Source organism: Medicago sativa, chromosome 2 (assembly GCF_051527215.1).
Source record: "Medicago sativa cultivar Bolivia chromosome 2, Bolivia_mono, whole genome shotgun sequence".
NCBI lineage: Eukaryota > Viridiplantae > Streptophyta > Magnoliopsida > Fabales > Fabaceae > Medicago > Medicago sativa.
The window spans coordinates 30,767,190-30,783,060 of NC_140750.1; the positions used below are offsets into that span (position 1 = coordinate 30,767,190).

General features: G+C 37.1%; 3 protein-coding genes across 3 annotated transcripts; 2 read left to right on the top strand and 1 right to left on the bottom strand.

Annotated features, from left to right (window-relative positions):
• Positions 1–2,618: 2,618 nt before the first annotated feature.
• LOC146946181 (uncharacterized) lies at positions 2,619–3,929 on the bottom strand. Its single transcript, XM_085748164.1, has 2 exons — positions 3,266–3,929; positions 2,619–3,178 (listed from the first exon to the last, which is right to left on the bottom strand). The coding sequence occupies exons 1-2, from the start codon at positions 3,927–3,929 to the stop codon at positions 2,619–2,621; spliced, it is 1,224 nt and encodes a 407-aa protein (XP_085604290.1).
• A 3,049-nt stretch (positions 3,930–6,978) lies between these two features.
• Positions 6,979–7,960, top strand: LOC146946182 (uncharacterized). Its single transcript, XM_085748165.1, has 2 exons — positions 6,979–7,032; positions 7,196–7,960. Exons 1-2 carry the CDS (start codon positions 6,979–6,981, stop codon positions 7,958–7,960), a joined length of 819 nt encoding a protein of 272 aa, XP_085604291.1.
• A 4,449-nt stretch (positions 7,961–12,409) lies between these two features.
• LOC146946183 (basic blue protein-like) lies at positions 12,410–13,616 on the top strand. Its single transcript, XM_085748874.1, has 2 exons — positions 12,410–12,638; positions 13,351–13,616. Exons 1-2 carry the CDS (start codon positions 12,461–12,463, stop codon positions 13,548–13,550), a joined length of 378 nt encoding a protein of 125 aa, XP_085605000.1. The 5' UTR covers positions 12,410–12,460; the 3' UTR covers positions 13,551–13,616.
• The last annotated feature ends 2,255 nt before the right edge of the window (positions 13,617–15,871 follow it).

The window sequence follows — 15,871 nt, forward strand, 5'->3', positions numbered from 1 at the left end:
CTTCACCATCTGGCGATTCTTTCCATACAACCTTCACTATGGGAATCTCTTTGTTTCTGAGAGACTTGACGTCACGGTCTACTATACTCTCTAGTTCTGGCTGAAACGTCAAATCTGATCTTAAGTCTACAGAGTCTAATTCAACTGGCTGGAAGGGATCTGGAACATACTTCTTCAACTGAGACACATGGAATACATCATGCAATCCCGACATAGCCGGAGGTAAAGCCAACTGATAAGCTACTGGTCCGATACGCTTGAGTATCAAAAACGGTCCCACATATCTAGGACTTAATTTATTGATTCTAAAAACACCTCTCAAACCCAGCTTAGGTGTAACTCTTAGAAATACATGATCTCCTTCATTAAACTCTAAAGGTCTTCGTCGATTGTCCGCATAGCTTTTCTGACGACTCTGAGATATCTTCATCTTCTCCTGAATTGACATAATCTTCAAAGTCATTTCTTGAATGATCTCGGGTCCAAGGATGCTCTTGTCTCCAACTTCGGCCCAACATAATGGGGTCCTGCACTTTCTTCCATACAAAGCTTCATATGGTGCCATTCCGATACTTGCATGATAGCTATTGTTGTATGAAAATTCTATCAAAGGTAGATAATGGTTTCAACTTCCTCCATCTTCCAAAACACAAGCACGTAACATATCTTCTAAGGTTTGGATAGTCCTTTCTGATTGACCATCAGTTTGCGGATGATGTGACGTGCTTAGTTTCAATTTAGTCCCCAAAGCTTTATTAAAAGCTCTCCAAAAATGCGAAGTGAAGATTGGATCCCTATCTGATATGATACTCACAGGAACACCGTGTAGCTTGACAATCTCGGAAATAAACAAATCCGCATATTGTGATGTCTTGTAGGTAGACCTTACCGGTAAGAAATGAGCTGACTTGGTTAGTCTATCTACAATTACCCAAATTGAATCATGACTTCTTTGAGTACGGGGTAAACCTCCTACAAAATCCATGGTAATGTGCTCCCATTTCCACTGAGGAATCTGTAACGGTTGCAACATACCAGCTGGTCTCTGATGCTCTATCTTGACTTGCTGACATACAACACACCGTGCTACAAATTCAGCAATATCCTTTTTCATGCCGGGCCACCAATACTCTTTCTTTAAATCTTGATACATCTTAGTTGTACCAGGGTGAATTGAAAAACTGCTCTTATGAGCTTCTTCCAAGATCAATCTTCTAAGCTCTTGATCATTTGGAACACATAATCTTCCTTCAAACAAAATTGCTCCATCTGCAGCCATAGAGAATTCTGGGTAACCACTTCGTCTCCGAAGTTCCAAATCATCACTTTGTGCTTGTACGATTCTTGATCGCAAGTCACACGAGACTTCCAAATTATACAAACAAATACCATCACCAACATCTGTAACTCCAAGATTAAGATCACGAACCTTTGCATACATCTTACAAGTGTGCATCATAACTTCGGCTTGAACTAAGGCCTTACGACTCAAAGCATCCGCTACAACATTGGCCTTTCCTGGATGATATTTCAAATCAAAGTCGAAGTCTTTAAGGTATTCCATCCAACGCCTCTGCCTCATATTCAAATCCCTCTGATCAAATAAATATTTCAGACTCTTCTGATCACTAAACAATTCAAAACGCGTTCCATAAAGGTGATGCCTCCATATCTTGAAAACGAAGATTATAGCAGCCAACTCTAAATCATGGGCGGGATAATTTGCTTCATGCGTCTTGAAGCTACTACATTATTTTCTTGCATAAGTACTCCTCCGAGTCCCTTAGACGATGCATCACAAAATACCACATATTTCTTTTCCGGATCTGGAATAATCAAAACAGGAGCTTGAGTCAACTTCTTTTTCAGGGTCCTAAAACTATTTTCACATTCCTCATCCCACACGAAAGGTACCTCTTTCCTCGTGAGACGAGTCAAAGGCAAGGCAATTTGAGAAAACTTCATGATGAAACGTCGATAATAACCTGCTAGTCCCAAAAAGCTTCTAACTTCTGAAACATTCTTCGGCCTTGCCCAATTTTGAACAGCTTCAACCTTCGATTGATCAACAGCTACACCACCCTGAGAAATAACGTGGCCCAGAAATTTGACTTCTGATAACCAAAACTCGCACTTACTGAACTTTGCAAACAATTGCTTCTCCCGAAGGATATCCAACACTATCCTTAGATGCTGAGCATGCTCTTGCGGATTCTTAGAATAAATCAGAATGTCATCAATGAAAATAATAACAAACTGATCTAGATAAGGTTGGAAAATCCGGTTCATGTAATCCATAAAGACTGCTGGTGCGTTGGATACTCCAAAAGGCATAACCAGGAATTCATAATGTCCGTAACGAGTTCTGAAAGCCGTCTTGGACACGTCAGAAGATTTGATGCGTATCTGATGATAACCCGACCTAAGATCAATTTTTGAGAACACTGACGCTCCCTTAAGTTGATCAAGAAGGTCATCAATTATTGGCAAGGGATACTTGTTCTTGATGGTTACCTTATTAAGCCGACGGTAATCAATACACAACCTCATGCGTCTTTCTTCTTGACTAGCAATACCGGTGCACCCCATGGAGACACACTGGGTCTAATGAAATGCTTCTAAATAAGCTCTTCTAATTGCGATTTCAATTCCTTAAGTTCCAAAGGAGACATTCTATAAGGCGCTACCGACACTGGCTCAGCTCCTGGAATTAAATCAATAGAAAATTCAATTTCCCTTTCCGGTGGCAAGCTTGTAATATCGGCCGGAAAAACATCCAAATATTCACTAACAATTGGAATATCACTGGGGCTTATGTCTGATTCTGGAGTCACCGTGAGCATTACATAAAAACCTTTATCTTGTGCACAAATAAACTGAGCCATCTGATACGTGTGCTTAATCAGTTCTGACAATGCTACACCTTCCACCGTATTACTAGTTGGCATGTAAATAGTCTTCTCTACACACCTTATATACACATAATTGGCTGACAACCAGTCCATACCTAATATAACATCAAGTTGCTTCATCGGAAGACACACTAAATCTATATAGTACGTCTTACTAGATACGGTGATGGGACAATTTTCACAAACATAATTCGCGACAATACTTCCGTCAGTGGCCGTGGTTACTTTCATAGGGGGATTTAATAATGAAGTAGACAACTGAAGAGCTTCAACACATTGAAATGAAATGAAAGAACATGATGCACCACAATCAAATAAAACATTAACAGGATTCTGACCAAGAAAACACGTACCACCAATCAAGTCTTCATTTGTCTGTGCCTTCTTACCATCAAGGGAATACACTCTACCTTTACTCATTGTAGTACTCACACCCTTGCCTTTATTTCCTCTGGTTGGACAATCAGCCACATAGTGCCCTGACTGCCCGCATGCAAAACAATTACCAGAACCTACCCTGCATTCTCCTTGATGAGCCTTACCACACTTCCTACAAGTTGGATAAGTTCTAGGTGGACCTGTGTACTTTCCTCTAGTTGGAGAACCCTTGGGTTTCAGCTTCTCATGGTACTTGTCGACAAAGTTACCTCTGTTTCTTCCACTTGCCCCAGAACCTTCTCTAGCTGCCTTATCAAAACCTCTTTCGGCCTCCAAGCTGTTATGCACCAATTCATCATAATCTGTTACCCTCTGCTGACTTACAACAGCATAGAGTTCTCCCCTCAAAGCATGCTTATATTGATGAACCTTCCACATCTCATTACCCGCATACTCGTTGTGAGTAGAGTAATAAGATAACTCCTCAAACTTCTTTGTAAAATCTGTCACAGACATATGACCTTGCCTCAGATGGAGAAATTCCTGTTCCTTCCTAACCTTGTATGACAATGGAAGATACTTCTCTGTCATCACTTGCTTGAAATTCTCCCAGTTCAACTCTAACCCATTATTCTCCATTCTACGCCGAGCAGTTTCCCACCAATCAAGCGCTGCACCTCAGAATTGATTCGTTGTGAAAACCACCTTATCTTCCTCGGTACAGTGAACCATCAGAAAGATCTTTTCCATCTGTTTGATCCACCTCTTAGCTTCAGGCGGCTCGCCACTACCATCGAACTCCGGGGGATGGTTTCGGTTAAATTCTCGAAAGGTCGGATTCCCCACAACTGTAGGTGGTGGAGGGGGCTGATGACAAACACCTGGACCGTGCTGCATATTTGCAGCCCACTGCTGCTGAGTCTGAGCATTCTGCTGCATTTGCAGCTGCATCATATACATCATCTGTTGATTTTGTTGCATCAACTGTGCCCACATCTGAGCTTCAGGATTAACATTTTCCTCCACATTTGGATTACCTCTTGGCCGGCCTCGTCCCCTTCGTGCTCCAGACATTTTCGCTCTAACTGTCATATTTAAGTCAAAGTGATCAATTTTAACCAATATAACAATGAGAATAAATATCTTAAACACCAAAAGAGCGACTGCTTGAATTGTATTATTAATAACCCAAGGCACGATCTGGAAAGACCTGCTCTGATACCAAATTGTAACGCCTAAATTTGAAAGTATCTAGAATATTCAAATAAGCGTTAAACTGATATTGGATACATTAATTATACAAATACATGAAACGACATCCAGTAGGAAGTTTGGTTACAACATCATTCCACAACTTCTATGTTATATTATTACACCAAAAAGTTTATCAAACATAGTGGAAATACAAAATCCCTAATAACACATCTTATAATATAACACATGCATCTCTAATCCACAACAAGCGATCCCATGAAGTCACGTTCAATCCAAGACTTTTTCTTTACCTTTTCCTTGCACAACCTGTGAACCTGAACAAATAAGGAGTTGGGTGAGACATAATGTCTCAGTGAGTTCATTCTAGCCCTAGGCTAGTGATAACCTCGGGGAAAACCTACGGTTATCACGTGTCTACTATACAACCTGACGGTTGATTATACGTGTGTGGACTTGTACCTTTGACGGTCGTGCATGCTATATTCGTCTTAGGTTTTCCTATTTGTTATAGGCTTGCTAACAACATACGTGCCATGGCGGTTAAGGGTTCCTAGAACCGCTTTGCTAGGATACACTACGTGTATCTAAGCCTAAACATGAATCAAATCATGGCACAACCTATACCGGACGAATAGGGTAACCTAGGATCGTCCTTGGCAATCTTTTATAACTTGCTCATATTTATCATCATATCATAATCATGCATGTATACATTCATTTATATCATTATGTTAGGGTTGAACAATCAAACATAATCTTGGTTCGTTTTACGGAGAGTCCCGGGTGGAGTAACCCCGAGTACACTCCCATACATGACCGATTTCTAGAGAGAATGGAGAGCAAAATTTCTATCAAACCCTAGTGAGAGAAAGTGAAGAAGATTGTGTGATACTTTTGGACCAAAAGTCCTTAAATAGTCCCTTAGTGCGCAATTACCATAATACCCCTAGTCTTAAACGAGTTTAATCTATCGTTAACAGGTAATTCATAGTATCATAAAAGTGGGATATTACAATGGAACCCAGAAAATTTCGCTATTAGCGTAGGACTCTGGAGTAGCCAACTTGCTTTTGGCCTGTTGGCCCATTCTAGGGTTGGTGGTGCATTCCGAAGCCTTTCTTTCTTCGTTTTATAACTTTATAACCCGAAAACAACATCTAGGCAATGCACATAACATCAAACGATTCTTGGATTGAAAATCATGGAAATCTTAGCATAATTATCAAGAACGGCATATGAGAATTTTACTTGAAACGTGATGGGTTAGAGATGAAATAAGCAAGGGAAGAAATATAGAGCCTTAACATAGCTTGTCGAGAATAGAACATCCTTATAGAATATATGTATGATGAGTTGTGAAGCAAATCGTTTAATCATTTCACTAAGAAAGTATAATAAAGATGTAGTTGTCGTGCTGCTTGTGATTCACACTAGGTCGAATCTCAAGGGGTTTCCATTAGGTGAAACGGGATAAGCTTCGCATGAGGGGCACGTACGACATAGAGGGAGTACCGTTGTTACCTTAGATAGGTTTTCATAGGTTAGATAGGGATTGAGCTCGGGTTTACTCCACCCCGGGGCTCTCCGTAAAATTTGAATTCAGATAATGTATTGTTCAACGGTAACCTCTAATTTAATGAATACATTTATGCATGTTACGAAGTTAGACTTGAGATAGTATGAAGATTACCGGCGAGGATATTAGGTTATTTCCTATTCGTCCGGTATAGAGACGTGTCATGAATATGATAAGTTTTGGCCTTGATGCATTAGTGTATCACGGTATAGCGATCTTAGTTTCCCTCGATCGCCTTGACACGTAAGTTGATAGTTAAACCTTTGGTGTTGTAATGTAGCAATGACGGTTCTAGTATGCACTACCGTCTAGTCAAGCATATCCACACACGTATAATCAACCGTCAGGTTGTAAACTAGACACGTGGTAACCTTAGGTTTATCCCCCGAGGTTATCTATAGCTTAGGAATAGATAGAACTCACTAAGGCATTATGTCTCATCCCTCTCATTATTTGTTCAGGTTCACAGGTCTCTCATGGCAAAGGTAAAGAGAAAGCTTTGGATTGATCGTGCTTTCGTGGATCCAACTTTGTGTCTTTCTATTGGTGCATATGTTATATTATTCAGATGTGATGTAATGAACCTTGTAGATAAGCTTCGTTCGACTATCTTTGTGAAAAATAATGTAACATAAGACTCATGTTGGCTTTGTATCTAAACTCTCGACTTATGTCGTTTCTGTATTGTATAATTAATGTATCCAATATCAGTTTTAACGCACTTATTGAGTATTCTAGACACTCTCAATTTGGGCGTTACAATTTGGTATCAGAGCATGTTGATTCAGATCGTGCCTTGGGTCATTAAGATTACAATCCAAGTAGTCGTTCCTTTTGAGTTTAGGATGTTTGTTCTCATTGTTATATTTGGTTGAAATTGATCCATTTGACTTGAATATGACAGTTAGAGTAAAATGTCTGGAGCACAAAGATGACGAGGCCGTCAAAGAGGTAATCAGAATGTCGAGGACAATGTTAACCCTGATGCTAACATGTGAGCACAGATGATGCAACAGAATCAACAGATGATGCAGTTGATGCAACAACAGATCCAGCAAAATGCTCAGTCTCAACAACAGTGGATGCAACTATGCAACAAGGAGTTCATCAATAGCATCCACCACCTCCAGTTGTTGGGAATCTGGCTTTCCGAGAGTACAATCGGAATCATCCCCCGGAATTTAATGGTCGTGGTGAACCACAAGAGGCTAAGAGGTGGATCAAACACATGGAGAAGATTTTTCGTATGGCTGATTGTACTGAGGAAGAAAAAATAATTTTTGCAACCAATCAATTCCGTGGTGCAGCGGAAGACTGGTGGGAAACTGCTCAACGCCGTATGAGAACCAGTGGCATGGAGATGAACTGGAATAATTTCAAGCAAGTGATGTCAGAGAAGTATCTCTCTGGAACATACAAAGTCAGAAAGGAGCAAGAATACCTTCAACTGAAACATGGCAATATGTCAGTGACAGAGTTCACTAGGAAGTTTGAAGAGTTGTCTCATTACTCTACTCACAACGAGTATGCGGGTAATGAAATGTGGAAGGTTAATCAGTATAAACATGCTTTGAGGGGTGAAATTTATGCAGTGGTTAGTCAACAGAGGTTGACAAACTCTGATGAAATGGTGCACAACAGTCTAGAAGGTGAAAGAGGTTTTGACAAAGATGTTAAAGAAGGTACCACAACTTTTGATAGAAGGAGAGGCAACTTTACTGATAGACATCATGAAAAGTTGAAGCCGAAGGGGTCTCCACAGAAAGGGAAGCAGTCAGGTTCATTCAAAACTTTTCCGACTTGCAAGAGGTGTGGAAAGGCTCATACAGGGGAATGTAAGCTGGGTGACAACTCTTGTTATGCTTGTGGTCAGACATGACACTACATGGCGAATTGTCCAAACAGAGGGAACAAAGACAAAGGCATAAGCACCACCATGAGCAACGGCAGAGTGTATTCACTGGATGGGAAGAAAGCTCAAGCTAATGAGGACTTGATTGGCGGTATGTGTTTTCTCAGTCAGAATTCTATTAGAGTTTTGTTCGATTGTGGTGCAACATATTCTTTCATTTCTTTTCAATGTGTAGAAGCTCTTCAACTAACTGTCTCATTACTAAATCCCCCTATGTTGGTGACTACGGCCACCGAAGGAGGAATTGTAGCGAATTATGTTTGTGAGAACTGTCCTATCACCGTATCTAGCAAGACATATTATATAGATTTAGTATGTCTTCCTATGAAGCAACTTGATGTGATATTAGGCATGGACTGGCTTTCAGCGAATCATGTGTACATACGGTGTGCAGAGAAGAGTATTTACATGCCTACCAGTAATACGGTGGAAGGAATAGCTTTATCAGAACTACTTAAGCACACTTATCAGATGGTTCAATTTATTTGTGCTCAAGATAAGGGTTTCTACGTCATGCTCACTGTGACTTCAGAATCAGATTTAAGCCCCAGTGATATTCCAATTGTCAGTGAGTATCTCGATGTTTTTCCGGCCGACATCACAAGTTTACCTCCAGAAAGAGAAATTGAGTTTTCAATTGATTTGATTCTGGAAGAACTTATCCGGAAGCATTTTATTAGACCTAGTGTGTCTCCTTGGGGTGCACCGGTATTGTTAGTTAAGAAGAAAGATGGCAGTATGAGATTGTGTATTGATTATCGCCAGCTTAATAAGGTGACTATTAAGAACAAGTATCCTCTGCCGAGAATTGATGACTTACTGGATCAACTTAAACGAGCGTCAGTGTTCTCAAAAATTGATCTCAGGTCGGGTTATCATCAGATTCGGATCAAATCTTTAGATGTGTCCAAGACGACTTTCAGAATAATTTATCTAAGCCATGTTTTAATTTTAATTGTTTTTCACATGCAGTATTCAATTACTCCCCTACAAGCCACAACGTGGTGGTAGTGAACAAGTCTGGCTATGATTCATGTGTGGCTCCAAAAGGATCTAAAGTTTATACCTCTGGAGCAGATAGAATTACACTTGCTATGGGAGGGAACTACTTCTTATGTGGTTTTCCTGGTCACTGCAATCTTGGACAGAAAATTGCAGTCAATGCTAATTAACTCTTGATGTATAATAATTATCTTAAATGGAGATCAAAATAATTTATATTTTTAATAATTATCTATTTTCTTTGCGATATAATTTATTTTTGAAAGACAAACAGATAATATATTAACAACGTAGTCAAAACACAAGTTGTGCTAAGATTGAAGAGATACAAAGCTCAAAGGTTATATAAAAAAAACGACAAACCAAAATAAAAATGATAGTTAAATAGCTGATAAAAACAACCTCTAAAACATTTAAGTGGTTGAATGCTCTACTGATAGTAATCATATGAAAAGCTGTTAACATTAGACTTAATCCACAACCACATCAATAATTTAACCATGCCAACAAGTGATCTTGAAAGACGGTCTTGTTTACCGAAAATCAAATGGTTACGTTGCTTCTAGATGATTGACCACACGCCAGCTAACAAAATTGAATGAAGACCTTATTTTACTTGTTTTCCATGAGACATTAAACCTATAAATTGCACCACATGACAAAAGTTATAATTTGTCAATTCACAACTAATTCCTAACCAAGATTGTATGTCTAACCGTAATTTAGCAGCAAAACAACAGGAAAAAACAAGAGATATGTTTGGATCTTTCACTCACATCCTACACATAAAGGGGATGCTACAATATGCACCCCTCTATGAATTAAATTTGTTTCAGTTGGCAGGTGATTATTAAGTAATCTCCATACAAACAACAAATCTTTGATGCAACCAAATAGGTTTAAGCACTCTAAACAAAGGAGAAACAACTACATCTTCAAAATTTGAATACATCACAAAATTTGGAGTGAATAGGCTTTTTCGTCCTTCAATTTGCACGCATCAATAAAAAATTTTGTCCTTAAATTGTTTAAAATAGCTAAAACGTCCCTGAATTTTACAAATGTCGATCAATATCGTCCCTTCGTCAAGTATCACTGTTAACATTGATGACGTGTGATGTTAAACGCTGACTGGGATAGACAACTCAGATGCCACCTATTTAGGCACGAAATTGATCGAACTTTTTAATTTTTTTTTTGGACATTTTTTTATAACTAGATTGCACACCCGTGCGACGCACGAGTGAGTTCTATAAAAAAATGCATTCGTTTATTTTATTTATATCGAGAATCTTTAATAAACAATTGAGATTATCAAACAATTGAGGTGGATTCGTGACTCTACAATTGAGTATTTCTTTCGAGAATCTATTATATATTTATGGGAGGAAGAATCTCTTATACGTTATTTTCTCGATATAACCTTTAAAAAAAACTTAAGGTTGTTAATTTCTACCTACAAATTGTTATCAAACAATTGAGGTGGAACCCGCGTCACAAGAATTGTTTGATAATTTCACTGTCATTTATCCACCTTTAATTAACAATTTAAGTTTCCTACATGTCATAATAGTTATGATCAATTACCTTAACAGAAAAGAAAGTGGAGATAGAAAGATGAGAAAGAGGTGGAAGAAAAATGGAGAGAAAAGAGAACAAAATTCACAGAGACTGAATCATTGTGAAAGAAAATGAGAGAGAGACCAATTGAAACATTAATGGGCGGTAGGGAGGTGGAAGAAGAACCTTTAGTTCAAGCCTTAATGGGCACAAATCATCCCAAGAGTCGATGGAATTCCTCCTAAGGATTTTCAACGAGGTTATGGCTCCTCGTCGGAGCGTAGTGACGAAAAGCTTACATTTTACGGCGCCTCACAACAATCGGTAGTTGAGGACGACGTCGATGTTCTCGATATGTTCGTCCGTATCAGTTGTTCCATCGTAAGAGTCCATCTAGGGCAGCTTCTGTAATCCGCGGGGGATTTAGGCGTCACAGATGCATCGTGTGAAGGGACCGTAAGCTGCACAAACACTTCGCGCATCACGATCGTCGTCATAATCAGAGGAAGACCAAGAGTGCTTGTTGCGTCTTGGTGGTGACCTCCTTGGGGGACATCGTCATGGGGATCTCCTTATGGGCGAACGTCGACTGTGGCTCGGAGATCTCACACTGACAAAATGTCTGGGAGACCTGGATCTGGACGGGCGAGGGCTCCTTCCTCTTCTGTTACGTGGTGGGTAAAGAGCGTGACGAAGGGGGGTCAGCTGCCTTTTTGATTGTTCTAAGTTAGCTAGGCGTCAATTTTGCTCTTCGGTTATAGACGTTTCTGGTTGAACCTTGCGGAGTAGGTAGTTGACCAAGGTATTCTTTGGAGTGGAATTGTCTGCCACCTCGTCAGGTCGTGGAGGACTATAGAGGGTGGTTCCAGCATGTGCGCAGCTGACTAGGAACTCGATGGTGAGCCTCCTCATCCGGGACTGGTTGTAGGAGATGGAAAAGCGGTCAGTCCGTCACATTTGACAGTCATGGCATTTAGTTGGAAAACTTTGGTTTTTTGTATGTAAAAAACGGGGATAGCTTGACACTTCCCATAGACTGTGCCACTAATCGTACCTGATCAGAAGGTGACTGTCGGTGCTATTTAATTTAATGGTTAAAGGTGGTGGAAATGCGTCAGAAATGGGAGTTGAGAGATAAGAGAGATTCTACATTGGGGACTGCGAGGAGTCCCCTTTACATAGAGGTGGGTTTTTGTAGAGCCGTTGTAGGGCACACATATGCCCAACAGTTACGAAATTGTGAAAAGTGTAACCGCCGGTGAGAGATTCGCGTGAACATGGGAAAGAGACATTACAGTTTGTTAAAACTGATATCTATTGCTCTGAGCACCCCTTCACGGGGAAGGGGTGTGTTGCGAGTAATTTTGTCAAATGCGGTATTTGGACTGTAATTGTTATTGGGCCTTAGGTATTTGACCGGTCAAAAACAATATGTGTGGAATGACCAACATATTTAATTAGGTATTAAAGTTAAGAGTCAAATCTTCTTCTTGAAAAAAGTATTTGGTTTGTATAAAAAGTATTTGGTTTGTATATAGACCAAATACATTCGGTATTGAATTAGATTTTCTTTCTTTTTCATTTATACATTTTTTCTTAATATGTGTGAAATGAACAAAAGATTTACTTATTATAAGACGGATGAAGTATATTAAAGTTAAGAGTCAAATCTTCTTCTTGAAAGAAAGATAGTCAAGAGTCAAATAATTATCGGTCAAATTTCAAATAACTTGTTAAAGAAAAAAAAAGGTCACAATATAATATATTAGCAAAAACAAAAAGTTAAAATATAATATATTAAATTTAAACTGCGTTCTTGTCTATAAAACCATCTCTCAGTTCTCTATTGTGAGCATCCAAAATTAATTAACCAGTGCTAGTTAGCTTAATCACTAAAAGTTTATCATGGATCAGGGAAGACTCAGTAGCACAAGTATTATTCTAATGTCACTATTATGTATGTTGGTATTTCAATCTAACATGAGTTTTGCAGCCGAATACATTGTTGGTGATGGGAAAGGTTGGTCCTTTGGTGTTCAAAATTGGCCTGCAGGAAAAACTTTCAAGGCTGGTGACACACTTGGTAAGGATCATAATTTTATGAAGCTTTTTTTTATTTATCATACAATTATTTATTTATCATCATACTATTTATTTATCTATCATACTACATATTTATCATACAATTATCATTTGATCATTTGTTTTTTTGGTGGTGGCCATCATACAATTATTTATTTATCATCATACTATTTATTTATCATACAATTATTGGTAAGGATCATAATTTTATGAAGCTTTTTTTATTTATCATACAATTATTTATTTATCATCATACTATTTATTTATCTATCATACTACATATTTATCATACAATTATCATTTGATCATTTGTTTTTTTGGTGGTGGCCATCATACAATTATTTATTTATCATCATACTATTTATTTATCATACTATTTATTTATCATATTTATTTATCATACAATTATCATTTGAAATTATCATTTGATCATTTGTTTTTTTGGTGGTGGCCGGGATTCGAACCCTGGACCTTGCATATTTTTATGCATTGTCCATACTTTTTATGCATTGTCCATACCAACTGAGTTAGGCTCACGAGGACATACAATTATCATTTGCTTATTACATCTTTAACTTTTTGGTAGAAAAAAAAATCATTTTAGCAAAAATAGTGGAGGTTTATCCTTGGACTTTTTTTAAGGCCCGTATTAAAGGGACACTTGAATAATTTAACTAAGACATGTTTTAATTTTAATTGTTTTTCACATGCAGTATTCAACTACTCCCCTACAAGCCACAACGTGGTGGTAGTGGACAAGTCTGGCTATGATTCATGTGTGGCTCCAAAAGGATCTAAAGTTTATACCTCTGGAGCAGATAGAATTACACTTGCTAAGGGAGGGAACTACTTCTTATGTGGTTTTCCCGGTCACTGCAACCTCGGACAGAAAATTGCAGTCAATGTTAATTAAGCTCTTGATGTATAATAATTATCTTAAATAAAGTTTAAAGTAATTTATATTTTTAATAATTCTCTATTTTCTTTGCAATATAATGTATTTTTTTTAAAGACAAAACATAGTCACAACAAAAGTAGCTAGTGCCGAGACTGAAGAGATACAAAATTCAAATGTTACATGAAAGACACGAAAAAATAGAGCGACCAAACCAAAAATAAGTTACATAAAAGACACCAAAAAATAGAGCGACTAAACCAAAAATAAAAATGATAATCATATAGCTCATAAAAACAACTCTAAAACATTTGAGTGGTTGAATGCTCCATTGTTTATAATTATGTAAAAAGCCTTTGTCGTTATATTTAATCCATGACGACCGCAATAATTTAACCAAGTCAACATGTGATCTTGAAAGACGTTCTTATTTAACGAAAACTCCATGGTTATGATTCTTCAAGATTGACCACACGCTAACTAACGAAGACCTTATTTTATTTGCTTTCCATGAGACAAAAAAGCCTATAAATTGTACCACATGACTAAAGTTATCCTATTACCATTGCACAACGAATTCCTAACTAAGATAGTATATCAGACCGTAATTTAGCCGCAACACAGTAAAAAAATAGTCAGTTACCCCTAGTGACGTGACATAATGTTCAGTCCACGTGAATGTGTCACAAATACGGTTAACTGCCACATTATAAGGGTTAATGACCAAAACAAACAGTGAAGGGGTAATTGATTTACGTTTGACAATTTCAAGGGGTTTTTGAAGTTTTTTCAAAGTCCGGAGATTTTCTGATGAAAGTTAGAATTTTAAGAGGTTTTTGCATACTCACTCAGAAAACTTTAGATGTTTGGATGTTTCACTCACATCACATCCCACACACAAAGGGGATGGTACAATATGCACACTTTATGAATTAAATTTGTTTTAGTTGGGAGGTGATTATTAAGTAATCTCCATGCAAATAAGGAGATCTTTGATGCAATCAAATAGGCCTAAGTAACTCTAAACAAAGGAGAAACAACTACATCTTCAAAATTTGAATACGACACAAAATTTGAAATATAACGTCATATGTTATTCTCTTACGTTAATTGTTCTGCAACTCAAACTTTCTTGATATAAATATGAATTTATAAAAAAAATATATTTAATTCATGTTTTGTTAAAAAAAAATTATTTTCAAGAGAGATCGTCATAATATTTCATCCATTTCTAAAAAATTTCGTTAAAAAACATAAATGTCAAACATGAATTGACTAAAAAGTAAAAACAAAAAGAGTGATGAAAACTTTTGAATGATCAAAAATCTAACAAAATATTTATGGAGATTAAATCAAAAAGTTGATATATTTATATAGATCAAAGTCATATGTAACTTTTTTTTTTTTGAAGGAAAAGTCATATGTAAGTATTTCCATTGAAAAAAACACTAATAATTTTTTAATTTGGAATATTTAAAAATGACTCGGACACTCAAAATAAGAAATTAAAACAAAAATTTTTTGGCCAAAATTGTTTTTCCAATACATAGGATTGGAATTAAGAAGAATAGTTTTGTTGTGTAAGAAGCAAATGGATAGAAATGGATAGAAGGAAAGCGAAGGCAGCATTCATGGCTTTTGGAACTAAAGGCGACGTCTACCCTCTTGCTGTATAATCTAACTGCTTCTTGTTAAATATTTTAGAAATGAAAAATATTTTAGGAAAAATATTTATGGAACAACATGAGTATATAAATAGTTATGTCAAGGAATATTTATGGAGGTTGTGTAATCATGTTTTATACTTCAATTTTTATTTTTATTTTTGTATTTTTACTCAAGGAATGCATGAGTATATAAATAGTTATGTCATAGAGTTAAAGGGTGTGAGTGTAAATTAATTTTACACCGACATCTTATACGAACTAGTTACTTTGTCATTTAATGCGATTAAAGTGAGATGGTGTGACAAAACTATATAAGAGAAGCATAGTAGAGTTGAGAATGTTGCTTTGGATATGTGAGGTAAAAGTAGACAGGCTAGTGTCATACCCCAATTTTTGACCTAAGACATCACTAACACGCGACGTTTGACTCTAATTGATCTCTGACTTTTCATTAAAAAAAATTTGGCAGAGAGGTATTTTAAAATACCTCATATTTGGTTCCGAGTCGGACCCTCTTCTCTCAATTTTTATTTATTATTACTTTTAGTTTTTTTTTAGTTAATTAATTTTAAATTTTAGATCCATAAGTTAATTACTTTTAAATTTTAAGTTAATTACTTTTAGTTTTTATTTATTATTATTATTATTATTATTATTATTATTATTATTATT

Coding starts and splice junctions, on each gene's coding strand:
- LOC146946182 (XM_085748165.1), top strand. CDS start 6,979: ATGACAGTTAGAGTAAAATGTCTGGAGCACAAAGATGACGAGGCCGTC. Junction 7,033..7,195: donor ATGACGAGGCCGTCAAAGAG/GTAATCAGAATG, acceptor GTTCATCAATAG/CATCCACCACCTCCAGTTGT.
- LOC146946181 (XM_085748164.1), bottom strand. CDS start 3,929: ATGGAGAATAATGGGTTAGAGTTGAACTGGGAGAATTTCAAGCAAGTG. Junction 3,179..3,265: donor AAATGAAGACTTGATTGGTG/GTACGTGTTTTC, acceptor AATGTGTTGAAG/CTCTTCAGTTGTCTACTTCA.
- LOC146946183 (XM_085748874.1), top strand. CDS start 12,461: ATGGATCAGGGAAGACTCAGTAGCACAAGTATTATTCTAATGTCACTA. Junction 12,639..13,350: donor CAAGGCTGGTGACACACTTG/GTAAGGATCATA, acceptor TTTCACATGCAG/TATTCAACTACTCCCCTACA.